Raw genomic sequence first — 25,256 nt, 5'->3', positions numbered from 1 at the left:
AAAAAAAAAAAAAAAAAAAATTTTAAATTAGGCAGGCATAGTGGCACATGCCTGTGATTCCAGCTGCTTGGGAGGCTGAGGTGAGAGAATCGTTTGAGTCTGGGAGGTCGAGGCTGCAGTGATTACTGCAGTACACTGATTGCATCACTGTACTCCTGCCTATAGATATACATGTATTTATATACATAGAGGTGGCGCTTGTGAATTCTTTTTTTTATTATTTTTATTTTCTTTTTGAGACAGAGTCTTGCTCTGTCACCCAGGCTGGAATGCAGTAGCACAATCTCAGCTCATTACAACCTCTGCCCCCCAAGTTCAAGTGATTCTCCTGCCTCAGCCTCCCAAGTAGCTGGGATTACAGGCATGCACCATGATGCCCGGCTAGTTTCCGTATTTTTATTTTATTTATGTATTTATTTAGAGACGGAGTTTTGCTTTTGTTGCCCAGGCTGGAGTGCAATGGCACAATCTTGGCTCACTGCAACCTCTGCCTCCCAGATTCAAGCAATTCTCATGTCTCAGTCTCCCGAGTAGCTGGGATTACAGTCACCCACCACCACACCCAGCTAATTTTTGTATTTTTAGCAGAGATGGGATTTCGCCACATTGGCTAGGCTGGTAGCCTCGACCTCCCGGACTCAAGCGATCCTCCCACCTCAGCCTCTGGAGTAGTTGGGACTATACTCACATGCCACCACACCTGGTTAATTTTTTGTATTTTCTGTACAGATGGGATCTCACTGCATTGCCCAGGCTGGTCTCAAGCAATCCTCCTGTCTCAGCCTCCCAAAGTGCTGGAATTGCAGGCGTGAGTCAGTGCACCCAGTCTAAACTCTTCCACATTTAATCCCTCCATCAGGTGAGAGTATCGTGCTCCACTCCACAACCCACTAGGGTCCCATGACTGCAGTCCTGGCTGAGGGCACTGGGCCAGGTCTGGGTGCAGAAAGAACCTTTGGGCCAGGTAGGGGACTGCAGGCTGGAACCAGGGTGCCAGCAGAAGGCAAGAGTTGAGTTGAGGCCAGGACCTAGGGGACAAAGAGGTAGGGAAACGCAGAGCAGAGTCAGGGGGCAGGAGGAACAGCGATCAGGGCCTGGAGGGCTTTGAGAGGAAAGGCCGCAGCACCTAGGGGTCCGGTCCAGTGACTGGGTGACGGGAAAGTAGGGGAGGAGCTGCTTGGTGGGGGGGGGAGATAGTAAGTTCAGTGCGGGAGACATGAAATGCTCCCCCAGGTTGGAGAAACCGTCAGAACACTGGGGGCTCGGATGACTGGGTCCTTCAGAATAAAATGGGCTGAGGAAGCAGGATTCCTGGGTTAAAGCCCCAGAGTCGCGTCACGGAAGAAGCCAGATAATGTGTGTTCTTTGGCATTTTATTTCAAAACTGCAGCAAAGACAGAGAGAAAAAAAAAAAAATCAACGGCAACACTGGGGGTCTGGCCTGAGAATGGAGAGATCCGGAGTCGGGGCCAAGGTGTGTCCTTGACCTCACGACAAGGAGCAAGGGGCGAACCTGAACCCAAGACGAGGGGCTGGGGGCCAAGATGCCTGGGTCGGCCCTTATGGCTTTGGGGGTGTCGCAACCACATAGGGGGCGCCAGAGACCCAGACACCGCCCGCTGGCCTTTTATTTAGTATTGCACTTCAGGTGAGTCATTGGTAGGGAGGCAAGTGCTGGCGTGATGAGATGCTACGGGTCGGTGGATATGGAGCACAGCCTGCAGCATCACACCGGGAACATCCACTCGTGGGCTCTGATTCCGTACTGCGGAACAACGGAGGCAGCGCGCGAGGTGGAAGCTGCTCTACAACTCCCAGCAGGCCCTGGGGCGTTCCAGGCCAAGTGCCTACGGAGCTGTGCCCCAGTGGCTCACGGGAAATGTAGTCCACTTCCCAGAGGGCCAACAATGATAGCAACGGGGAACCAAAGCTAAGGCAGCACAGAGGCTTCCGGGAGATGTAGTTCTGAAGAGAGGAATTATGGCCAGGCCTCTAAGGCTCTTGGAAAAAGTCACTTTCAGCTCAGAAAGCCCGGATAGTCAGAGGATGTGTAGTTCTAGGTCCTGATGCACAAAAGTTTACAGAAATGTAGCTCTAGGTCTGGGAAAGGAGCCCAGAGATTCTTGGGAAAGAGATCTTGGCCCAGAAGATGGCAATGCCCCAGAGGCTTGTGGGAGGAAACAGTCTGGTGCCAGAAAGGGGCCAAGGTCCCGAGGCTCATGGGCGGAAGCTTTCTTCAGCCAAAGGGATAGCCCAGGGCCCCAGGGAATCTTGGGAGGCCGACCTCTGAGATGGCCAGAGGACTGGCTAAGGTCTCAGAGATTTATGGAAAGGGCCTGTCTCCCACCAGGGCACCGAGGGGCCTCAGAGGCCCACAGGGAGGGGGTTTCTCTCACCAGGGCACCCAGGAGCCACAGAGGATCACAGGAGGGGGTTTCCAAAGCTGAAGAAATGTCCAAGGCTCCAGGAGCTCACAGGGAAGGGTGATTTAGCCCCAAAGGGTTTTCCAGGGCACACAGCAGCATGGAAAGCCCACTCTCCAGGGTCTCAATAAGAAGGGCCATTGGGAGGCCGAGACGGGCGGATCATGAGGTCAGGAGATCGAGACCATCCTGGCTAACACGGTGAAACCCCGTCTCTACTAAAATACAAAAAACTAGCCGGGCCAGGTGGCAGGCACCTGTAGTCCCAGCTACTCAGGAGCCTGAGGCAGGAGAATGGCGTGAACCCAGGAGGAGGAGCTTGCAGTGAGCTGAGATCCGGCCACAGCACTCCAGTCTGGGTGACAGAGTGAGACTCCGTCTCAAAAAAAAAAAAAAAAAAAAAAGAAGGGTCATTATCTGTTCCTGGTACTACTGAAGGGCCAGCCTTAATCCAGGGGCTCATGGGACACCAACTCCTCCAGGGAACAAGCTCCCAGCCCATTCCCCGGTTGCCTGCAGCTCACCTGGATCTCCTTCAGCTCCTTCTGGAAGCGGAGGATCAGCTCAGGCCCGTTTTCCATGGTGGGAATGTGGAGGTTCTGGGGCAGAAGGTGTGGTGAAAACCAAGCCCCCCCCTCCTTCCCTCCTACCCACAATAGCAGCCCCGCCTCACCTTGTCTTTGTACAGGATTCGGTGCACTGGGCAGACCTGGCAAGCGGTGCCGGAGCCAAAGACTTCCCGCACGCGGCCCTCCTCCAGGGCCCGCAGCAACTGCTTCATGGTGATCGTGCGTTCCGCCACCCGGAACTCACCCTGCAGGGCAGTTGGCAGAGACACACGTGTCCCCAGAGGGTTGCCCTGCTGCAGACCTCCACCTCTCCCTCCCTGAGGATAGTGAGGAAGACACAGGCCCAAGGGGAGAGACAGACCCAGGAGAAGGGGCAGAGACATGCCAGTGTGCCCCAGTCCCCGCCACAGCCCTCTGATGCCCTGGCCCCTGGCACATGGCGCCCATTACCAGAAGATGCCATGTCCTCACCCAGGTCTGAGCCAGTTCCAGCAGACTCTGTCTGACCACTCCAGGAAGGATGACACCGTTCAGCGGGGGCGTCACCAGCTCCAGCACTAGGGCAGGTGTGAGGGGTGGAAGATGTTACCTCTCACCCCCTAGCACCCCTGTCTTAGGAGCCACCCTCTTTCCCCCATCCCAGAATCCCTGGGGCCTGTAACCTTCCAGGAATGATGGTGCCACCCACTCCCACCAGGGTTTGGCTGGGTCGCGGGAGGGCTCACCCCCATCTTCGTGGGTCCAGTAGACAAAGATGTTCATGGTCCCCACCTCAGTGAGCTGGTGGTCGGGCCCATACAGCCAGAGGACCTGTTCACAGCCCTGCTTGCGTGCCTCCTGTTGCACTAACACGGTGGGCCCATAATTCCTGGTGGAGGGCAGACTGGTTGGGTGGGACAAGGGAGCCCCATCCTTCCCCAGCCAGTCCCAGAGGAGGCTCATCCTGCTCTCTCCTGTCTCCCTGCTCACAGCTCTCCCGGGACTCCCCAGTTCCCCTGAGCAGAATCCCTGACTTTTCATTTGGCATCAGGACCCTAAGTGGTTATGTCCCCTCTCTCCTGTCTCTTCCCAATTTTCCCTTTTTTTTTTTTGAGATGGAGTCTCGCTCTGTCACCCAGGCTGGAGTGCAGTGTTGTGATCTTGGCTCACTGCAGCCTCTGCCTCCCGGGTTCAAGCGATTCTCCGGCCTCAGCCTCTCTTGACCTCGTGATCTGCCCATCTCGGCCTCCCAAAGTGCTGGGATTACAGGTGTGAGCCATGGCGCCCGGCCCTCACCCGTTTCATAGTGACCAAATCCTCGGCTGTCATTCAAAACCTTTTTTTTTTTTTTTTTTGAGACAGAATCTTGCTCTGTCGCCCAGGCTGGGGCTAGAGTGCAGTGGTGCGATCTCAGCTCACTGCAACCTCCGCCTCTCGGGTCCAAGCGATTCTCGTGCCTCAGCCTCCTGAGTAACTGGGGCATGCAGCACTATGTCCAACTAATTTATATTTATATTTATATATGCCCACCTCAACCTCCCAAAGTGCTGGGATTACAGGAGTGAGCCACCGCACCCGGCCTTCATTTTTATATTTTTAGTAGAGACGGGGTTTCACCATGTTGGCCAGGCTGGTCTCAAACTCCTGACCTCAGGTGATCTGCCCACCTCGGCCCCGCAAAGTGCTGGGATTACAGGTGTGAGCCACTGTGCCTGGCTACAAAACCATTTCTGATGTCACCTCCTTGAGAGGTGTTTCCAGACCTCCAGGCTGGGTGCTGGACCTTCCCTGGACTCCCCCAGTGAACTGGGCTACCTGGATGACTTTCTGTGTTTCTCTCCCAGAGATAGCCTCTCCCCTCAGCTGCTAACAAGCCTCCCATGGCTCCCCAGTGCCCCGGGACAAGGCCCTAGCCTCCATCCGGTATTCCAGGCCTGCCTGAGTCTATGACTACTTGTTAAGCATTTTGCAAAACCCAGACTTACTTTTGTAACCTGAACATCTTCTGTGATCCTATTCCTTCTGTCCCTGCACACATGGTCCCCAGGATTGGAAACGGTTTGCTGACTTTTGTACCCAGGAAACCCCCTCTTCCCTCCTCCTCAGACCCAGTTGAAGGGTTGCCTCCTCTGTGAAACCTTTTTTTTTTTTTTTTTTTGAGATGGAGTCTCGCGCTGTCACCCAGGCTGGAATGCAGTGGCGCGATCTCGGCTCACTGCAAGCTCCGCCTCCCGGGTTCACGCCATTCTCCTGCCTTAGCCTCCCAAGTAGCTGGGACTACAGGCGCCCACCACCACACCTGGGTAATTTTTTTTTTTTTTTTTTTTTTTCATTTTTAGTAGAGACAGGGTTTCACCGTGTTAGTCAGGATGGTCTCGATCTCCTGACCTCATGATTCACCCACCTCGGTCTCCCAAAGTGCTGGGATTACAGGCGTGAGCCACCGCCTCCGGCCTCTGTGAAGCCTTTCACAATGCCCTGGGTCACCTCACCAGAGAACATGCAGCTCCGAATACTGGGGTTCCCACCAGCCTGGGAGCCCTGGGAGGGCAGGGCTCAGGGCTGACTCATATGTGTGCCCAGCTTCTGCCAGCACAGGGCCTGGCCCTCAGGAGACCTCACAGGATGTGGCTGAAAGGATCTGAATGCACCCCCAGCTGGGGCCACGTTCCTGTCCCAACTCGCCAGTGACCCACCCTCTGCCTCGGTTGCCCAGGAGACCCAGCTGTCTCCTTCCTGCCCTGCTGAGCTGAGGCCACCGGGAGACAGATTTACACAAGTCCACACGGGGGTGAGGGGCTTTGGAGGCTCAAACGACTGTGGGAGCTGGGTTTGGGGAGCACAGCCCAGCCCGGGGTATCACGGGAGGCTGCCAGGGCGAGAGGCCACTGAGCTGAGTGTAAGCTTCATTCCTGGAGGCTTCCCGGGACCAGTCCTGGTTTCCCCACTGACCTCCACCCAGTGCCTCCCCATCTGTGAGTCTTTTTGTCCATCTGGAAAATAATCCCTCCTCCTTCCTTCCATGGTTTGTTTTCAGGGACCAGGGAGGTCAGGGGAGCACAGCGCTTAGCACTGAGCCCGGCGCGGTGCTGATGTCACCTTTGCGTGACATCCAGAGGCATGGCCGAAAGCACGCACGCTGGTCCCTGTGTCTCCAACGCCCAGTGAGCCAGTCGTTCTGGGGTTGGGGGTGCTACTTACCCGCCTAACTTGTAGTTGCCGACCCCTCCCACCCAGGCCCGGATGAAGGTTGGGTCGGCCAGGAGGGAGACCGGGGTCACGGAGCCTCCAGGGAAGTAGGCGCCCACTGGGCAAAGAATGACGAACAGGAGCGCGCTCGTGGGCTGGGCGACACCCAGCGAGGGCTGCGAAGGGCAGAGGGGCAGCGTCAGGAGTCCAGGTCCCCAGTCCCTTCCCCTCCCTTGACCCAGGCCTCCAGGACCCCACCCCTGCCCTGCAGAATCCCACCGCGCAGCCCAGTTCCCCAGCCCTGGAGTTGGACCCACCTCGTTCCCAATGAGCACAGGCCGCACATAGAGGCTGGTGCCGGCGGCATCGGGGACCCAGGCCTTGTCCACCTCGATGAGCCGGCGGATGCACTCCAGCAACTCCAGCTTGTCGAAACTCTGGGCGGGATTCTGAATGAGTCAAGGGGCCCTTGCTGTCCTGGCCCCAGCCCTCCTCCCCATTCCGGCGGGCCAAGACCCCTCACCGGCAGGCACATGCGCAGGGCTGAGCGCAGCATCCGGTCCATGTTGAGCCAGGGGCGGAAGAGGCGCACCTGCTGGTCTTTGCCTTTGAACGCCTTCATGCCCTCAAACAGCTGCGGGGACACGTGGGCGGGAGGCTCGGAGACTTCTCCAGACAGTCATGAGAGACAGTGAGAGACACCAAAACAGAGAGAGACAGATACACAAAGACACAGACAACTGAAAGCTGGAGGCCAAGAGGAGAGCACCGGGGAGATTTAGCAGCTGGGTCACAGAAATGAGAAAAAAAGAGAGACAGATATAGACAGAGAGACGAACAGGTGGAGACACACGGAGACTCAAGAAAGCAAAGGACACGACTCGGCTCAGTGGCTCATGCCTGTAATCCCAGCACTTTGGGAGGCCGAGGCAAGAGGGTCACTTGAGTGTAGGAGTTTGTGACCAGCCCAGGCTTTAGAGCAAGACCCCATCTCCACAAAAAGTATGAAAATCAGCCAGGTGCGGGTACTTGGAAGGTGGTGAGAGGACCACTTGAGCCTGGGAGTTCGAGACTGCAGTGAGCCATGATCGTGCCACTGCACTCCAGTCTGGGACCTAGTTTTTTTCTGGAGACTCTGTCCCTGATCACTACCCCATGGTTCCAGGCTTGCTCGTTCAGCGTCTGCTCTACTGCACAGTGGAAGAGCCTCAGGGCAGAGATTGCTCCTGACACTTTACCAGACAGCCTCTCCTGCAGTCCCCTGCACCAGGGTAGGTAGTGCTTGCCACAGAGTGGGTTTTTTTGTTTGTTTGTTTGTGTGGTTTTTGTTTTTGTTTGTTTGTTTGTTTTGGAGACAGGGTCTCACTCTGTTGCCCAGGCTGGAGTGCAGTGGCCTGATCTCGGCTCATTGCAAGCTCCGCCTCCCAGGTCCAAGTGATTCTCATGCCTCGGCCTCCTGGGTAGCTAGGATTACAGGCACTCGCCACCACACCCAGCTAATTTTTGTATTTTTAGTTGATCCACCCGCCTCGGCCTCCCAAAGTGCTAGGATTACAGGTGTGAGCCACTGCGCCCAGCCAGACATTTTTTGCTTTTTTTTTTCCCATAGTGGGTTTTTGATGAATGAATAGATAAATGGATGAAGAATGGAAGACAAGCAAAACTAGCTATGATATTTTGGGGGGATAAAAACCACCAACATAAAAATGAGGGGCAAGAAGGGGCAGGAAGTAGCCCTATCAGGTAGTAAAACAGATTATAAATCTACAATACTTAAAACAGAGTGACACTGCTATATGAGTAAACAGACTGAACAATGGAATAGATAACCAAATATTCACCTAAAGAAAAACTACATTCAATCTCGATTTCACACCTCACACCAGAAGAAATTCCAGATGCATTAAAGGTCTAAATGAAAATATACCATAAAAGCTGTAGAAGGAAACAAAAAGTAACTGTTTTATATCTTGGATTGGGAATTTTATTTTTTATTTTATTTGAGATGGAGTCTCACTCTGTTGCCCAGGCTGAAGTGCAGTGGCTCTATCTTGGCTCAGCGATTCTCTTGCCTCAGCCTCCCGAGTAGCTGGGATTACAAGTGCCTACAACCATGCCTGGCTAATTGTGTTTTTGGTAGAGAAGGGGTTTCGCCATGTTGGCCAGGCTGGTCTTGAACTCCTGACCTCAGGTGATCCACCTGCCTTGGCCTCCCAAAGTGCTGGGATTACAGGCATGAGCCACCGCGACTGGCCATGTTTTTTTTTTTTTTTTTTTTCAATTTCTTGTACACATGGGGCCTCACTATGTTGGTCAGGCTGGTCTTGAACTCCTGAGCTCAAGCAATTGCCCTGCCTCTTCTTCCCAGCCCCAAATTAATTTTTAAAAACCTAACCTGATAGAAAAATCAGCCTAGCAAATGGACAGTTCACACAAAAGGAAATACAGGTGGCCCTTAAGCTCGTGAGAAGATAGTCAATTTCATTCAGCATTAGGGAGAAAAATGCAAATTAAACTTACTTTGAGATACCTCTAAAACCACATGGGAGATTGGAAAAGATCTAAAACTTGGACAAGGGTTGTCCAAGGTGTGGAAACAAGCTCTGCTGGTGGGTGTGGAAACTGACATGCCCTGTAGATGTAGATGTGGATATGGTAATAGCTATCAAGATTACAAGCTTACATATCCTTTGACCTATAGTTCCCGAAATTGAGCAGAGAGATACACTTGTACTTAAAGAAGTGACTAAAGAAGTGACATGTGTACAGGATTCCTTTTTTTTTTTTTTGAGATGGAGTCTCACTCTGCCACCCAGGCTGGAGTGCAGTGGCGCAATCTCGGCTCACTGCAACCTCTGCCTCCTGGGTTCAAGCAATTCTCCTGCCTCTGCCTCAGCCTCCTGAGTACCAGGGATTACAGGCACCCACCACCACACTCAGCTAATTTTTGTATATTAGTAGAGATGAGGTTTCACCATGTTGGCAAAGCTGGTCTTGAACTCCTGATCTCAGGTGATCCATCCCCCTCGGCCTCCCAAAGTGCTGGGATTACACAGGAACCACCACCCCTGGCCTTGTACTAGATTCTTTATTGCAACATTGTTTATAATAGACAGAAAACAACCTCAGTGTCCAACAATAGGGGATTGCCTAATGAGGTGCATTGTTAGGATGACACAGCATGAGGCCACAAGAAAAAGCTCTTTAAGCTTTAAGGTATAGAGAAGAATTTCCAGGCCCAGTATGATGGCTCATACCTGTAACCCCAGCACTGGGAGGCTGAGGTGGGAGAATTGCTTGAAGCCAGGAGTTCGAGACTAGCCTGGGCAACAAAGTGAGATGCTGTCTCTGCACAAGATTTAAAAATTAACTGGGCAAGGTGGTGTGTGCCTGTAGTCCTAGCCACTTGGGAGGCTGACGCAGGAGGATCACTTGAGCCTAGGAGGCGGAGGTTGCAGTGAGTTGTCACCATGCCACTGCACTCCAGCCTGGGCAACAGAGCAAGACACTGTCTCAAAAACAAAACAAAACCCAGGTAAATAGAGGCCAGATAAAGTGGCTCATGCCTGTAATCCCAGGACTTTGGGAGGCTGAAGCAGGAGGATCACTTGAGCCTAGAAATCTGAGATCACCCTGGGCAACATAACAAGACCCATCTCTAAAAAAAATTAAAAATAAAAATAAAAATAAAATTAGCTGGGCGGGCATGGTGGTGCACACCTGTGGTCCCAGCTACTCGGAAGGCTGATGCAGGTGGATCGCTGGAGCCTGGGAGGTCAAGGCTGCAGTGAGCCAAGATCATGCCACTGCACTCCAGCCTGGGCTACAGAGCAAGACCCTGTCTCAAAAAAAAGTCATAACAACAACAAAAATGCAGGTGGCCAGGCTTGGTGGCTCAAGCCTGTAATCCTAGCACCTTGGGAGGCCAAAGCGTGTGGATCACGTGAGCTCAGGAGTTCAAGACCAGCCTGGGCAAAATGGTGAAATCCCATCTCTATTATTTAAAAATAATAAATACAGGTAGACAAAGAAAGCAGACTAATGGTTGTCAGGGGCTGGGGTGAGGGACAATGGGTACCGATTAATGGGTATGGGGGATTAAAGAGTTTTGAACCTATATGGTGGTGATGGTTGTATAACATTGCCTGCCACTGAATTATGGGCTTTAAAATGGTTGGAGGCCGGGCGCGGTGGCTCATGCCGGTAATCCCAGCCTTTTGGGAGGATGCGGCGGGTGGATCATCTGAGGTAAGAAGTTTGAGACCAGCCTGGCCAACATGGTGAAACCATGTCTCTACTAAATATACAAAAATTAGCCAGGCATAGTGGTACACGCCTATAATCCCAGCTACTCGGGAGGCTGAGGCAAGAGAATCACTTGAACCCGGGAGGTGAAGGTTGCAGTGAGCGAGATTGCATCATTGCACTCCAGCCTGGAGGACAGAGTGAGAGACTCTGTCTCTAAATAAATAAATAAGAAAAAATAAAAATAAAAAGTAATACACGTGGTTGGCCTGCAATCCACACATGCCCCGGAGTGAGGGTGACATGGGGACGTCATTGTCCTACTCCCTAAGCCGCCTCTCTCCGCCTTCTGGACCCACGGGATCACAGCAGCACGTTCCGTCTGCCAGGGCCGCAGGCTTCCTCTGCGCTCACTCAACTGAAGAAGAAGTACTGGGTCCCCAGCCAGAGGACAACTGCTGTGCTGGGCTGAAGGGAGAAGTGTGTGGTGGTCTCCAAGTAACCAGCTTCCTGGAGGCTCAGCAGGCGTAATCCTGCCTGTCCCGCTTACGTCCTGGCAGAAGTGTCTGGCTGTGATTGAAGGTGTGTGTGCTCTGTACAGAATCGACTGGTGTTGCGTCGATGTCCACAGTGGGAGGTGAGAGGGGAAAAAAACAAAACCTTAAAATTCTGGAAAGGAAGAAAGGAAAAAATGGAGGGAGGGAGGGAAAGGAAAGAAAGGAATGGAATAGAAGTCTTAATGCCACAAAACCATGCCCTGGAGGACCCAAATCAGCCAAATTGCTAACCAGTTACTGGAGCTGCAAGATGCTCATTTAAATCTTGTCTCAACCAAAGTTTCCTCATGAAGACTTTGCTTTCAGCCATAGCTCTAAGTCCTAAAACCAAATGCCTCCTGGATCTCTCTCCTGGAAACCTTACAAGTCTCTCAGGCTCGCCAGGTACCACAAAGCTGCTCCTCCTCCTGGGTTCCCATGTGGGGACAGGCCCAGGCTCCACACGGTCACCAGCCCAGCCTCCTTGCCTGTAACTCATGTCCTCCACAAGGCCTGAGAGGGCTCTCACTATACCTAGACGTGGCCCTGCCCCTGCCTTCCTCAGAGCCTTTGATGGCTCCCAGCACCCTTGGACAAGACCCCAGCCCCTTGGCTCCTCCATGGCCCTGACATTTGCAGCCTCCTCCACCATGATCCAACACCACAATTTCTCCCAAATATACCAGGCTCTGCTACCGTTTGGGGTTTGGACTGGCTGTCCCCTTTTCTGCCATCCCCCCCAACTGCCTCCTTCCCGCCATCTCCCCCTAGCTGTCCCCTCTCCTGCCATCCCTCCCCTGGCTGTCCCTCTCCCACCATCCCTCCCCTGGCTGTCCCCTCTCCTGCCATCCCTCTGGCTGTCTCTCTCCCGCCATCACCCCCGACTGTGCCCTCCCCCACCATCCCCCCCGTCCCCTCTCCCGCCATCATCCCAGCTGTCCCTCTCCTGCCACGCCCCCTGGCTGTCCCTTCTCCCACCATCCCCCCGGCTCTTCCCTCTCCTACCATCACCCCGGCTGTCACCTCTCCCGCCATCCCCCTCAAGCTCCCCTTTATGCCAGAAGAAGCCATGCTTTCTTTCAAGTGAGGTGGGGTCTCTACTGGCCTCCACAGGGCCTCCATCAGAGCACAGATCATACTGAGTTATGCCCACAGCATGGGGTTTTCCAAGTGAAGGAACAGGGTCTGCTCATCTCGGGGAACCCAGTATCACCGAGCATGGGCCTGGAGAATGGAAGGCCTCAGAAAACGAATGATGAATGCACAGAAAGGAGAAACACACAACAAACAAACCAAGGGAGGTGCACCTGGCAAGAGACACAGCAAGGAGATGCAGACAGGGATGGGGAGAGAGGCCGGCCGCCATGCCACCTGCAGAGAGTAGTGGAGGCTGGAGGAGGCTGGGTGCAGCGTGAGGTTCTGGAAGGGCTGGATTCGGGGCTGGCCCCAGCCCTTGTCATTCCATTCCACCATCAGCATGTGGTCGGTGAATGTCTTCCCAAACACCAGGGGCTCGCCGGGGCTGGGCTTCTTATGAGGCTTCTGTGTCATTTCCAGCTGCAGGTCTGCAGCCTGAGGAAAGACAGGGGTGTCCTAGAATCTGGCCACAACCTCCAAGCTGAAAAACTACAACTCCCATGAAGCCCTGGGCCTCAGACCCATAGAGAAGAAGGACCCGTCACCCTGGAGTATTCTGGGACATGCAGTGTCATCCCTTTTCCACGGCCCAATGGCAGGGCTATTAGGTTACCCACTGACATCTCTGGGCTGTGGACCTTTTGGAGATGCCCAAAACCAGCTACCAGCCCCTTCCTCTCTCAGAGCCAAGCATCGAGTTCCCTCCTTTCACCTTGAAATTGGAGGAGGCATATCTTCTGGGACCACACAGAAGCCAAGGGGCAGAGAGAAGCTTTCGTGCCCAGATCTGGGTAGAGAAAGAAGTGAGAGAGAGGGTGAATGGGGCACAGCAGCGGCCCTGGCAGCCTGCTCGCCACCTCCTGCACTTGGAGGTCCCGCTGGCCTGCCTGTTTTGTCCCAGTCTCAGTCCATTCTAGACAGGGGCAGGTGGTCCTGAAGGAGGCCAAGTCCTCTCCCTGCCTCGACGAGGGCTCCCTAGAAAGAGCTGAGTCAAGGCCGGGCGCGGTGGCTCACACTTGTAATCCCAGCACTTTGGGAGGCCGAGGTGGGTGGATCATGAGGTCAGGAGATCGAGACCATCCTGACTAACACAGTGAAACCCCGTCTCTACTAAAAATGCAAAAGAAAAGTTAGCCGGGCGTTGTGGCGGGCGCCTGTAGTCCCAGCTACTCAGGAGGCTGAGGCAGGAGAATGGCATGAACCCGGGAGGCGGAGCTTGCAGTGAGCCGAGATCGCGCCACTGCACTCCAGCCTGGGTGACAGAGCAAGACTCCGTCTCAAAAAAAAAAAAAAAAAAAAAAAAAGAGCTGAGTCAGCTCCGGCCCCCTCCTCGATGCTGGGGCAAAGTCAAACTCAAGCGCCTCCCACCCCAGAGACCTTTGGTCCCAGCCTGGAGATCAGCTCAGACAAGACGACGACCAGGGAAGGTACACAGGTAAGTGAAGGCCTCCGGGGACCCAAGTGCTGATGGGCCTTAGAAGACCAAGGGACCAACAGGTCCTGTTCCCCCAGGCCCGCCTCCCTTAGACCTAAGTAAGAGTCCAGACTCTAGCTGCCTCCGCCCTCAGACCCGAAGACTGGGCCCCCAGCCCCTCCACCCTCAGACCCAGGAGTCCAGGCCCCAGACCCTCCACCCTCAGACCCAGGAGTCCAGGCCCCAGACCCTCCACCCTCAGACCCAGGAGTCCAGGCTCCAGACCCTCCTCCCTCAGACCCAGGAGTCCAGGTCCCCAGGCCCTCCTCCCTCAGACCCAGGAGTCCAGGCCCCAGACCCTCCACCCTCAGACCCAGGAGTCCAGGCCCCAGACCCTCCACCCTCAGACCCAGGAGTCCAGGCCCCAGACCCTCCACCCTCAGACCCAGGAGTCCAGGCCCCAGACCCTCCACCCTCAGACCCAGGAGTCCAGGCCCCAGACCCTCCACCCTCAGACCCAGGAGTCCAGGCCCCAGACCCTCCTCCCTCAGACCCAGGAGTCCAGGCCCCCAGCCCCTCCTCCCTCAGACCCAGGAGTCCAGGCCCCCAGACCCTCCTCCCTCAGACCCAGGAGTCCAGGCCCCCAGCCCCTCCTCCCTCAGACCCAGGAGTCCAGGTCCCCAGGCCCTCCTCCACCAGACCCAGGAGTCCAGGTGCTGATTCTCTGAAGGTATTCGATCAACTGGGCTCTGATTACCTGAAGCCCAAACCCCACACCTTGGACGGCACTTTGGCAGTGACTCCAATTCCTTTCAGCCCCTGGCCCCTCTCTGGTGACCTTTGACCTCACAATGCCTCTTTCCCCAGCCCTGTGGGGAGGCAGTTGGGGCGTGAGGTTGAGGGAGACAGAGTGGCCTGACCTGTCCTGCCCTGTAAGCTGGGTGAGTTGGCACTGATTCTAGAGGATGGACGTGAATGGCCGTGGTTACTGGTCACTAGGTGAGTCGCTGGGAGATGGGGCTGCAGCGTGGTCTTGCTGGTGTGGGGCTCCAGGGATTCCGGGGTGATCAGTGTGTGGGGCCCCGGATTGCCTCTGGGTGGCGACATCTAGACTGCTCAGCCTTGCAGCCATGCTTCTGCCCAGAGGGATAGGACACCCACAGTATGAGAGAGACAGACACAGTGAGACAGCCAGCCTGTGGGCAGGAGAGTTGCCCTCAGAGCGAAGATGAAAAAGAGAGAATAAGAGAGGGAAGAGGAAGGACGAGAAAAAGAGACACAGAAAGGGGGGCACAAACAAACAAAACAAATAAAACAAACTGATGCGAAGAGATGCCAAAATAGATCTAATCATAGAAAGAGGCCACGTGGGCCGGGCGCGGTGGCTCACGCCCGTAATCCCAGCGCTTTGGGAGGCCGAGGCGGGCGGATCACAAGGTCAGGAGATCAAGACCATCCTGGCTGGCACGGTGAAACCCCATCTCTACTAAAAATACAAAAAATTAGCCGGGCATAGTGGCGGGCGCCTATACTCCCAGCTACTCTGGAGGCTGAAGCAGGAGAATGGCATGAACCCGGGAGGCGGAGCTTGCAGGGAGCAGAGATCACACCACTGCACTCCAGCCTGGGTGACAGAGCAAGACTCCACCTCAAATAAAAAAAGAAAGAAAGAAAGAGGCCACGTGCAGTGGCTCGCGCCTATAATCCCAGCACTGTGGGAGGCCGAGGTGGGAGGATGGCTTGAGGCCAGGTGTTCAAGAACAGCCTGGGTAACACAGGGAGATCCTGTCTCTACAGAAAATACAAGTTAGCTGGGAGTGGTGGCGGGCGCCTGTAGTCCCAGCAACTTGAGAGGCTGAGGCAGGAGAATTGCTTAAACTCGGGAGGCGGAGGTTGCAGTGAGCCGAGATGGTACCACTGCACTCCAGCCTGGGCAATAGAGCAAGACTCTGTCTCAATAAAGGAAAGGGAAAGGAAAAGGAAAAGGGAAAGAAGGCAGCTGGGCTCGGTAGCTCATGCCTGTAATCCCAGCACTTTGGGAGACAGAGGTGGGAGGACTGCTTGAGGCCAGGAGTTCAAGATCAGCCTGGGCAACATAGCAAGACTCCATCTCTACAAACAATTTAAAAATTAGCCAAGTATGGTGGCACACACCTGTAATTCCAGTTACTCAGGAGGCTAAGGTGGGAGGATCACTTGAGCCAAGTAGGTCAAGGTTGTGGTGAGCTATGATCACACTGCTACATTCCAACATGGGTGATGGAGTGTCTCTCTAAAAAAACAAAAAAGACCAGCGTGGTGGGTCACGCCTGTAATCTAAGGCAGGTGGCTTGCTTGAGCCCAGCTACTCAGGAGGCTGAGGCATGAGAGTCGCTTGAACCCATGAGACAGAGGTTACAGTGAGCAGAGATCACGCCACTGCCCTCCATCCTGAGCAACAGAGCAAGACTCAGTCAAAAAGAAAAGACAAAGAAATAAAGTAGGTTTGGGGGTGCACAGGGCAGGTTTCTATAATGTGACAGAACCTCCATTATGTCCCATACAGCCCAGGAGTATCACCTTTTTTTTTTTTTTTTTGAGACGGAGTCTTGCTCTGTGTCCCAGGCTGGATTGCAGTGGCCGGATCTCAGCTCACTGCAAGCTCCGCCTCCCGGGTTCACGCCATTCTCCTGCCTCAGCCTCCCGAGTAGCTGGGACTACAGGCGCCCGCCACCTCGCCCGGCTAGTTTTTTGTATTTTTTAGTAGAGACGGGGTTTCACCGTGTTAGCCGGGGTGGTCTCGATCTGACCTCGTGATCCGCCCGTCTCGGCCTCCCAAAGTGCTGGGATTACAGGCTTGAGCCACTGCGCCCGGCCGAGTATCACCATTAAAGACCAAGAATGTCCCTGTCAAAGCCCAGCCCTCCATACTCCAGGACTGTCCCCATATCACAGCCCAGGAGAGACCCCATCATAGCACAGTCTGCCCTTGTCACAGCCCACACATGACCCCATCATGTCTGGAACTGCCCCCTTTATAGCCGAGGACTCTCCCATCACAGACCAGGGCCGTTCTATGATAGCCCAAGATGCTCCACATCACAAGCCCAGATTGTGCCTGTAACTTATCAGAACTGGTTCCCAGCAGAGCCAAGTACTGTCCCAAACAGCTCAGGAATGCCCCCCTCCAAAGCCCAGCACTTTTCCCCATTATAAACAGCATTGCCTCTGTCAAATACCAGGGCTTATTTCCTATTCACCAGGTCTGAAATTAAAAAAACAAACAAACAAAAAAACCATTGTTGTCCTTTTCAATCCCCAGGACTATCCCTATGTTGCTGTCTAGGCCAGTACCTTCGAGACTGTCCCTACCATGGTCAAGCACTGTTCCCTCCACACCCCGGGACTGTCCTCATCATAGCTGAGGACTCAGCCCAACTATCTCCATTACAGGATATCTCTGTCTTTATCAGAGCCTAGGAATGTCCCATGAGTTCAGGGCTATCCTATGACACCAGAACTGTGCCATGATGAGACGGTCCACATCAGTCCCAAGTGTACCCGTCAAAGCCCAGTACTGTCCCACCCACAGTCCAGGAGTGTCACCACTAAAGCCCAGATTGCCCACATACCCCAGGCATCCCAGGACTATCCCTATCAGTCACTAAGAGCCGAAGACAGTAAAATTCTGCCCTGACATTCATCAGCTAGGATAAGAGACTCAAATCAAGTCAGGTGTAAAGTTAACAGAGACAGTTCTCCCAAGGTTACACCACAGCTGTGAAGGCTTGTAACAACCCGGTTCTTTGGCTGTTTCCTTTCTCACTGAGAAAACTTGTTTTCTGAAATCATAGACTCTGGGAAACGCTGCTGCTGTTTGACATCGCACAGTCAGAAGGGATGGTCTCAGCTAGCCTGCAGCATCTATATCACTTTCACCATGAGAGGCTGCCTCGATTTCCAATCCAGGTGCAGAGCTTCAGACAGGAGTTTGGGATCACAACAATCCCCATCTCCATTTTTTTCAACTTTCATTCCAAGAAAATAGGACCTTAGGTCCAATTCCCACAGCTGGGACTTGAGGTTCAACTCTGCGCTCACCTGCCCCCGGCCCTCGAGGTCTGGGCCTCTTTATTCCAGCGCCCCCACAAGCTGATGCCCCACCGCACCCCAGGGCTCCACTCCCCAAATCACAACCTCCCCACCCCCACGCCTCCCTCATTACAGGGTGCCCCTCCATGTTTCCCATTTTTTTTAACCTCCCCACCAATTACTTGCCCCACTTCATCCGCGTCTACCCGCTCCCCCTCGCCCCATTAAAACCTGGTGCTCCTTTCCAAGGGGCGCCATCCTCTTCCGCGCCCCACAGCGGAACCCCAGGGCGGGAGGAGCGGCGCCGAGCCGGACCGGCCGCAGGCCAGTGATCCTCCCGGAAGTGCGCCTCTCCCGGGGGTTCCCCAGACCCCGGCGCGGGGCTCCGAACCCACCTGCCCCAGAGCGGCTGCGGCCATGATCCGTGCGGCGCGTAACTGTGCCCGCCCAGGGCGCGGCCCCGAGGAGAGACGTTCCGGCCACGCCCCGCTCACGCCTCCTCCTGGGGGAAGGCGTCCGCCCAGCGCCCCAAGCCTCCCCAGCTCCAGGGCGCCGGAAGGGAGCCGAACCCTGCTGCGGGGCCCAGGCGCTGGTGTGGGGGCAGGTCTTGGAATACGGTCCCGGCCAGGCGAGGTGGCCCAGGTCTGTAATCTCAGCACCTTGGGAGGCCGAGCGGGCGGATCACCTGAAGTCAGGAGTTAGAGACCAGCCTGGTCCAACATGGTCAAACCCCGTCTCTACTAAAAATACAAAAAATTGGCCCCATCCCTACCAAAAATACAAAAAATTAGCCGGGCGTGGTGGCGCACGCCTGTAATCTCAGGTACTTGGGAAGCTGAGGCAGGAGAATCTCTTGAATCCAGGAGGCAGAGGTTGCAGTGAGCCGAGATGGCGCCACTGCACTCCAGCCTGGGCGACAGTGAGACTCCGTCTCACAAGAAAAAAAAAAAAAAAAAGTCAGGCGCGGTGGCTCACGCCTGTAATCCCAGCATTTTGGGAGGCCGAGGCGGGCGGATCGCCTGAGGTCAAGAGTTCGAGACCAGCCTGCCAACATGGTGAAACCCCGTCCCTACTAAAAATACAAAATTTAGCAGGGCGTGGTGATAGACACCTGTAATCCCAGCTACTTGGGAGGCTGAGGTAGGAGAATTGCTTGAACCCGGGAGACCGAGGTTGCGGTGAGCCGAGATCGCGCCATTGCACTCCAGCCTGGGCAACGAGAGCGAAACTCCGTCTCAAAAAAAAAAAGAAAAATACGGTCCCCACCCAGGCGGTGTTCCAGCCACACTCAAGCCAGGTACTAACGTGCATGCAACGGTTTTCAAAAAAGCATTTCCTTGGGAACAAAAATGCATTTTCTTGTCGCGGAGCACTGGCAAGCATAAGCAGCCCGAGGTAAAGGAAGGGAAAGGCAAGGAGCAGGACGTTCCGTGTATCACGATCCCTTTGCGAAAGGGAAAAGCACATGGTAAATAGCAGCGTGGACACCACGTAAATGCACAGGAACAGGAACGGTGCTTCAGAGAAGGGCTTCTGAAGAGGGCCGCAGGTATGGATAAAGGGCAGCCTCACTTTGCGCCTGGATACTGCTCTATTCCAATATTTTTTCCTGTCAACGAAAAAGATGTATGTGTAGGCCAGGCTGCAATGCAGTGGCGCGATCTAGGCTCACTGCAACCTCCGCCTCCCAGGTTCAAGCAGTTCTGCCTCAGCCTCCTGAGTAGCTGGGATTACAGGCGCCTGCCACCATGCCCGGCTAATTTTTGTACTTTTAGTAGAGACGGGGGTTTCACCATGTTGGTTATGGCTGGTCTCGAACTCCTGACCTCGTGAGCCACCACGCCTGGCTTGACTCTTTAAAAGGTAAAAACACACACGGTTCACCAGGGCTCCTTCCAGTCCCTTATCATCTGAGAAGCCTGAAAATTGTCAATCCTGCACTCAAAAGTGAGCCTCAAAGAACAGTCCCCAGCACAGGGCTTCCTGATTATCCCAGTTCGCCAATCACTACCCTTCAGGATGCCTCTGACCTCTAGCAATTCAAACCTGCCGCACCGCCCCCTAAATTGTGCTTCTCTGTCACTGTGCCCCCAAAACCTATGGGTTACTGTGGCACCAAAATCAGGTCCTCGGCCGGGCGCGCTGGCTCACGCCTGTAATCCCAGCACTTTGGGGGCCAAGGCGGGTGGATCACCTGAGGTCAGGAGTTCGAGACCAGCCTGGCCAACATGGTGAAACCCAGTCTCTACTAAAAATACAAAAATTAGCCAGGCGTGGTACCGGGCGCCTGTAATCCCAGCTACTCGGGAGGCTGAGGCAGGAGAATCGCTTGAACCCTGGAGGCGGAGGTTGTAGAGAGCCGACATTGCACCATAGCACTCCAGCCTGGGCTACAGAGTGAGACTCCGTCTCAAATTAAAAAACAACAACAAAAATCGGATCCCTTGGCCATTGTGTCTCAGCAATCCTACCCTGTGACACTCTGTGTCCAAATTCTACCCCCACAGTGCCCCAAGTCCTGTCCCCGGTCACTGTCCTGCCACCCCAACAGCCACAGGCCCGAACAGCCAAACCGCGGGACCCTTCCCCCGCAGGGCCTGGCCCTGTTTTTCTGCACTCCACCCCGGTCCTCCTGCCCAACCGCCAGCCCCGAGCTGTAGGGGCGGCGCCCACGGACAGCTCCCGCCCCCGCCGCGGCCAATCAGCGGTTGGCGCACACGCCCCCCCGCCACAGCCAATCCGCAGCAGCCCTGCAGCTCCACCCCTCACCTGCTGGACGCCAGCGCGCCCGGGCTCTGCGCCCCTCCTGGGTCCAGCTGGGGAGTCTGCATACCCCAGTGCCCTGCGGACCCAAAACCCAGGAGTTTCAGGCCCTTCTCCCTCTGATCCAGATGTCTCAACCCCCCACTTTCTCTTCCCTCTGGACTTTTCTTGCCAGCTACCTTCCTATTCCACAGGCACCGAGAGGAAGACTCCTTTTCCCTGAGGGCCAAGAATAAGGAGGAGGGCCTTTTGTGCCTCCCCCTCCATTACCTCCTAATTGCGCTTAATTTACTCTCCCCTGCGGGCCTTTAGCGCGCTGGTGAAGCCAAACCGCTCTACCTTTCCCAGGAGCCCCTGGCGACAGCGACAGGGCTAGCAACATCAGGCACCTGCTTGCTGCAAGGCCTGGCGTTGGGGGGCGGGGGGAGCTGCAGTCCTTCAGGGTAGAGGCAACTTGTGGGTCTGGGGTGCAGGGTCTAAGTGGGCAGAAGGACTCGTCTAAAGGGTGGGAAATAAATATAACGATGTCTTCCTCCTTCTGGCTGCAAATTGCTTTTATGGGAACCTGCAGGGTGACCTGGTACCTTCCTAAGTGGGCTTAGAGTCTAAGGGCTTGGGGGCTGCATCTGATACAGGTTGGAGTTTGGGGTGGGAGAGTCCTAGGAAGGGGGCCCCAAGTAGAAATGAGAGAAATCAGAAGGGAATATCAGGGGCGTCCACGGGGGTGCTCCGACTGGCCTTGCGCCCGTACCCCAGCTCTGCACCCCCTGTCACGAGCAGTTCGATGCCCGTGCAGAAGTTGGCTTCGGAGGCCAGGAACACTGCGGCAGCCCCGACCTCAGCGGGCTGGCCCATGCGGCCCAGTGGCTGGGGAGAAAAGAGGGGGGAAGGAGGTCAAGAGAAGCCCCACTTGATCGCCATGTGCCCCACCCCCAAGCTACCTTCTACCACCTGGATCCGAACCCCACTCCTACCTGGGCCAGCATGCCCTCTAGGACTGTGGCCCTAGGGTCTGGTGTGAAGGCTGCCAGCTCTTCCCACAGTGGGGTCCAGATGTTTCCTGGGGAGATACTGGGAGAAGGGAGAGAGGGGATCAAAGAAATCTGTCTCGAATCACTTGGGATCACTCCCAGTCACCCCAGTTCCCCCAGAAGGCTCTCGGCCTGCTCAGAGCAGCTCACCAGTTGACTCGGACACCATATGGACTTTCATCCAGGGCCAAGGCTTTGGTCATGGCCGTTACTGCCCCCTGCAGAAAACGGAGCGGGGAAGAAAGTTCAGTCCCCGGGACATGGGGTCCCTGCCATCCATTGTCTCCTGCCTGCCAGGGGGGGCATCAGAATGGGGAAGTCATGCCCTCCCTGAAGGCTGTTTCAGAGGCACCAGCCTTGGTTTCTTTTTCTTTTTTTTTTTTTTTGTGAGACGGAGTCTTGCTCTGCCACCCAGGCTGGAGTGCAGTGGCCGGATCTCAGCTCACTGCAAGCTCCGCCTCCCGGGTTTACGCCATTCTCCTGCCTCAGCCTCCCAAGTAGCTGGGACTACAGGCGCCCGCCTCGTCGCCCAGCTAGTTTTTTTGTATTTTTAAGTAGAGACAGGTTTTCACCGTATTAGCCAGGATGGTCTCGATCTCCTGACCTCGTAATCCGCCCGTCTCGGCCTCCCAAAGTGCTGGGATTACAGGCTTGAGCCACCGCGCCCGGCCAGCCTTGGTTTCTTGGGAGAAACTTGGCATAGAAATCTGTCACAGGAAGGCCAGGTGCGGTGGCTCACACCTGTAATTCCAGTACTTTGGGAGGCCGGGATGGGTGGATCACTTGAGGCCAGGAGTTCCAGACCAGCCTGGCCAACATGGCGAAACCCCATCTCTACTAAAAATACAAAAATTAACCGGACATGGTGGTGCGCGCCTGTAATCCCAGCTACTGGGGAGGCCGAGGCGTGAGAATCCCTTGAACCTGTGAGGCAGAGGTTGCAGTGAGCTGAGATTGTGCCACCGCACTACAACCTGGACGACAGAGTAAGGCTCTGTCTCAAAACAAAACAAAATGTAAAAGAAAAAAAAGAAGGGCCAGGCGCAGTGGCTCACACCTATAATCCCAGCACTTTGGGAGGCTGGGATGGGTGGATCACTTTAGGTCAGGAGTTCGAGACCAGCCTGGCCAACATGGTGAAAGCCCATCTCTACTAAAAATACAAAAATTAACCAGACATGGTGGTGCACGCCTGTAATCCCAGCTACTGGGGAGGCTGAGGCGTAAGAATCGCTTGAACTTGTGAGGCAGAGGTTGCAGTGAGCTGAGATCATGCCACCGTACTACAACCTGGGCGACAGAGTGAGACCCTATCTCAAAAAAGAAGAAGGAGAAGGAGGGCCGGGCACAGTGGCTCACACCTGTAATCCCAACACTTTCCGAGGCTGAGGCGGGTGTTCGAGTCCAGAGTTCAAGACCAGCCTCACCAACATGGTGAGACTTCGTCTCTACTAAAAAATACAAAAAACTAGCTGGGCATGGTGGCAGCCACCTGTAATCTCAGCTACTTGGGAGGCTGAGGCAGGAGAATTGCTTGAACCCGGGAGGCGGATGTGCAGTGAGCCGAGATCTTGCCATTCCACTCCAACCTGGGCAACAAGAGCAAAACTCCATCTCAAAACAAACAAACAAACAAACAGAAAAACAGAAATCTGCTGGGTGCGGTGGCTCACGCCTATAATCCCAGCACTTTGGGAGGCCAAGGCAGGTGGACCGTGAGGTCAGAAAAATCGAGACCATCCTGGCTACCATGGTGAAACCCTGTCTCTACTAAAAAATACAAAAAAAAACAAAAAAAATTAGCTGGGCATAGTGGCCTGCTCCTGTAGTCCCAGCTACTCAGGAGGCTGAGTCAGGAGAATCCCTTGAACCCGGGAGGCGAAGGTTGCAGTGAGCCGAGATCATGCCACTGCACTCCTGCATGGTGACAAAGCGAGACTCCGTCTCAAAAAAAAAAAAAAAAAAAAAAAAAAAAAAAAAAAAAAAGGCCAGGTGCAGTGGCTCAGCTTGTAATTCTAGCACTTTGGGAGGCAGATGCGGGTGGACCACAAGGTCAGGAGTTCGAGACCATTCTGCCTAACACGGTGAAACCCCATCGGTACTAAAAATACAAAAAAATTAGCCAGGCATGGTGGCGGGCGCCTGTAGTCCCAGTTATTCGGGAGGCTGAGGCAGGAGCATGGCGTGAACCTGGGAGGCGGAGCTTGCAGTGAGCCGAGATCGCGCCACTGCACTCCAGCCTGGGAGACAGAGCGAGACTCTGTTTCAAAAATAAATAAATAGGCCTGGCGCGGTGGCTCACACCTGTAATCCCAGCACTTTGGGAGGCCGAGGCGGGTGGATCATGAGGCCAGGAGATCGAGACCATCCTGGCTAACTCAGTGAAACCCTGTCTCTACTAAAAATACAAAAAATTGGCCGGGCGAGGTGGCGGGCGCCTGTAGTCCCAGCTACTCGGGAGGCTGAGGCAGGAGAATGGCGTGAACCCAAGAGGCGGAGCTTGCAGTGAGCCGAGATTAAGCCACAGCACTCCAGCCTGGGTGACAGAGCAAGACTTCGTCTCAAAAAAATAAAAATTAAAAAATTAAATAAATAAATAAAAGAAAAAAACAGAAATCTATCACAGGCAGTTATGCCTGGGTGCTGAATCTGGCAGTTGGGTGTGAGACTCTCTAGGGACAAGATCTTGCTAGGTTTGGCTCCTAAGGTGTCTGGACTCCAAGCCAAGGCCCAGGGGAAGGAGTAGGGAGGGAACGAAGGGGTAGGGGCTGCTGTACCTTGGTGGCCACATACGGAACCGCCTGGGCCTGGCCAATTGCCCCCACTAGGCTGGAGATGTTGATGACATTCCCTTGGCTCTTCCGCAGGTGAGGGAGGGCGAGCTAGGGAGACAAGAGGCCAAGTAAGCCACACAAGCCCTGCATCTCCCCAGACCACTGAAACACAGCCACAGCCATCCTGACGTCTGGGATGACAGCCATCTCCCTGGCATGTTTTAGTTGATCTCAGTGACCACTAGAGACAGCATCTAACGTAACACCTTCTCTGGTTTGCCCTGGGTTTGCTGGATCTCAGCACTCAAGGAGTCTGTCCTTGGTGGAAAGAGATTTCTCTCTCTTCTCCCGGGTCTTGTCTGTCTTTGTCTCTATCTCTGTTCCCCTCACCCTTGGTCTTTGTATGTTACTCAAATTCCTGTCCATATCAAGACAGGAAAATGGATGAGAGATCCAGAAGGCTGCATATTTTTCAAAAATGGGATGAAGTTCTTTTCCGATGAAGTGTCTGTGGCCCAGGCTGGAATGCAGTGGCATGATCATAGCTCACTGCAGCTCCAAACTCCTGGGCTCAAGCAATCCTCCCCGCTCAGCCTCCCAAAATGTTGGGATTACAGGCGTGAGCCATCACACCCAGCCAGGAAGTTCTTTTATCCATGGAGGGGAAGATGGTTTCTATGAGGCCTTCATGAAAGGCACTCTAGACCAGGCACAGTGTCTCATGCCTGTAATCCCAGCACTTTGGGAGGCTGAGGTGGGTAGATCATCTGAGGTCAGGAGTTTGAGAACAGTCTGGCCAACATGATGAAACCCCATCTCTACTAAAAATACAAAATTAGCCAGGCATAGTGGCATATGCCTGTAATCTCAGCTACTTGGGAGGCTGAGGCAGGAGAACTGCTTGAACCTGGGAGGTGGAGGTTGCAGGTGGCCAAGATCGCGCTACTGCACTCCAGCCTGGGTAACAGAGCAAGACTCTGTCTCAAAAAAAAAAAAAAAAAGAAATGCACTGTTTCCTGCCACCTTCTCTCCTGCAATTCAACTCCCTGGCCACCTGGGAAGTCCCTAAATATACACTTTCTCTGTGTGTGTGTGTGTGTGTGTGTGTGTGTGTGTGTGTGTGTG

The 25,256-nt window shown here is 54.5% G+C and overlaps 2 protein-coding genes and 1 long non-coding RNA gene across 7 annotated transcripts in view; 1 reads left to right on the top strand and 2 right to left on the bottom strand.

Annotated features, from left to right (window-relative positions):
• Positions 1 to 1,355: 1,355 nt before the first annotated feature.
• On the bottom strand, positions 1,356 to 18,246 carry BCAT2 (branched chain amino acid transaminase 2). Of its 5 annotated transcripts, none has more exons than XM_017864352.1 (11): positions 17,959 to 18,246; positions 12,791 to 12,865; positions 12,249 to 12,513; positions 6,684 to 6,794; positions 6,478 to 6,597; positions 6,173 to 6,336; positions 3,718 to 3,860; positions 3,464 to 3,549; positions 3,097 to 3,237; positions 2,948 to 3,022; positions 1,356 to 1,765 (listed from the first exon to the last, which is right to left on the bottom strand). In XM_017864352.1, the coding sequence occupies exons 3-11, from the start codon at positions 12,399 to 12,401 to the stop codon at positions 1,727 to 1,729; spliced, it is 1,032 nt and encodes a 343-aa protein (XP_017719841.1). In that variant the 5' UTR covers positions 12,402 to 12,513; positions 12,791 to 12,865; positions 17,959 to 18,246; the 3' UTR covers positions 1,356 to 1,726. The 5 variants fall into 5 exon arrangements, with proteins under 5 accessions (XP_017719841.1, XP_017719840.1, XP_017719839.1 ...); XM_017864351.1 differs by having other exon boundaries at positions 12,313 to 12,513; positions 17,959 to 18,242; XM_017864350.1 differs by lacking the exon at positions 17,959 to 18,246 and adding an exon at positions 17,795 to 17,923 and having other exon boundaries at positions 12,313 to 12,513.
• Positions 13,404 to 17,788, top strand: LOC108523640 (uncharacterized). The gene is made up of 3 exons (XR_001883854.1): positions 13,404 to 13,513; positions 14,360 to 14,491; positions 17,326 to 17,788. It is a non-coding gene; the product is annotated as an uncharacterized LOC108523640 (long non-coding RNA).
• Positions 18,247 to 20,862: 2,616 nt separating the features above from the next.
• Positions 20,863 to 25,256, bottom strand: part of HSD17B14 (hydroxysteroid 17-beta dehydrogenase 14) — a 23,783-nt gene continuing 19,389 nt past the window's right edge. Inside the window, exons 8-11 of the mRNA XM_017864297.1 lie at positions 24,135 to 24,239; positions 21,508 to 21,575; positions 21,301 to 21,397; positions 20,863 to 21,193 (exon numbers count right to left, since the gene is read on the bottom strand). Coding sequence (XP_017719786.1) covers positions 21,020 to 21,193; positions 21,301 to 21,397; positions 21,508 to 21,575; positions 24,135 to 24,239 — 444 coding nt within the window. The 3' untranslated portion in view covers positions 20,863 to 21,019. The remainder of the gene's footprint in view (positions 21,194 to 21,300; positions 21,398 to 21,507; positions 21,576 to 24,134; positions 24,240 to 25,256) is intronic.

The sequence above is a fragment of the Rhinopithecus bieti genome, unplaced genomic scaffold, assembly GCF_001698545.2.
Source record: "Rhinopithecus bieti isolate Rb0 unplaced genomic scaffold, ASM169854v2 scaffold_75559, whole genome shotgun sequence".
Classification (NCBI taxonomy): domain Eukaryota; kingdom Metazoa; phylum Chordata; class Mammalia; order Primates; family Cercopithecidae; genus Rhinopithecus; species Rhinopithecus bieti.
Note: the sequence above shows the minus strand (reverse complement) of the source record. Positions and strands in the feature narration are given on the sequence as shown.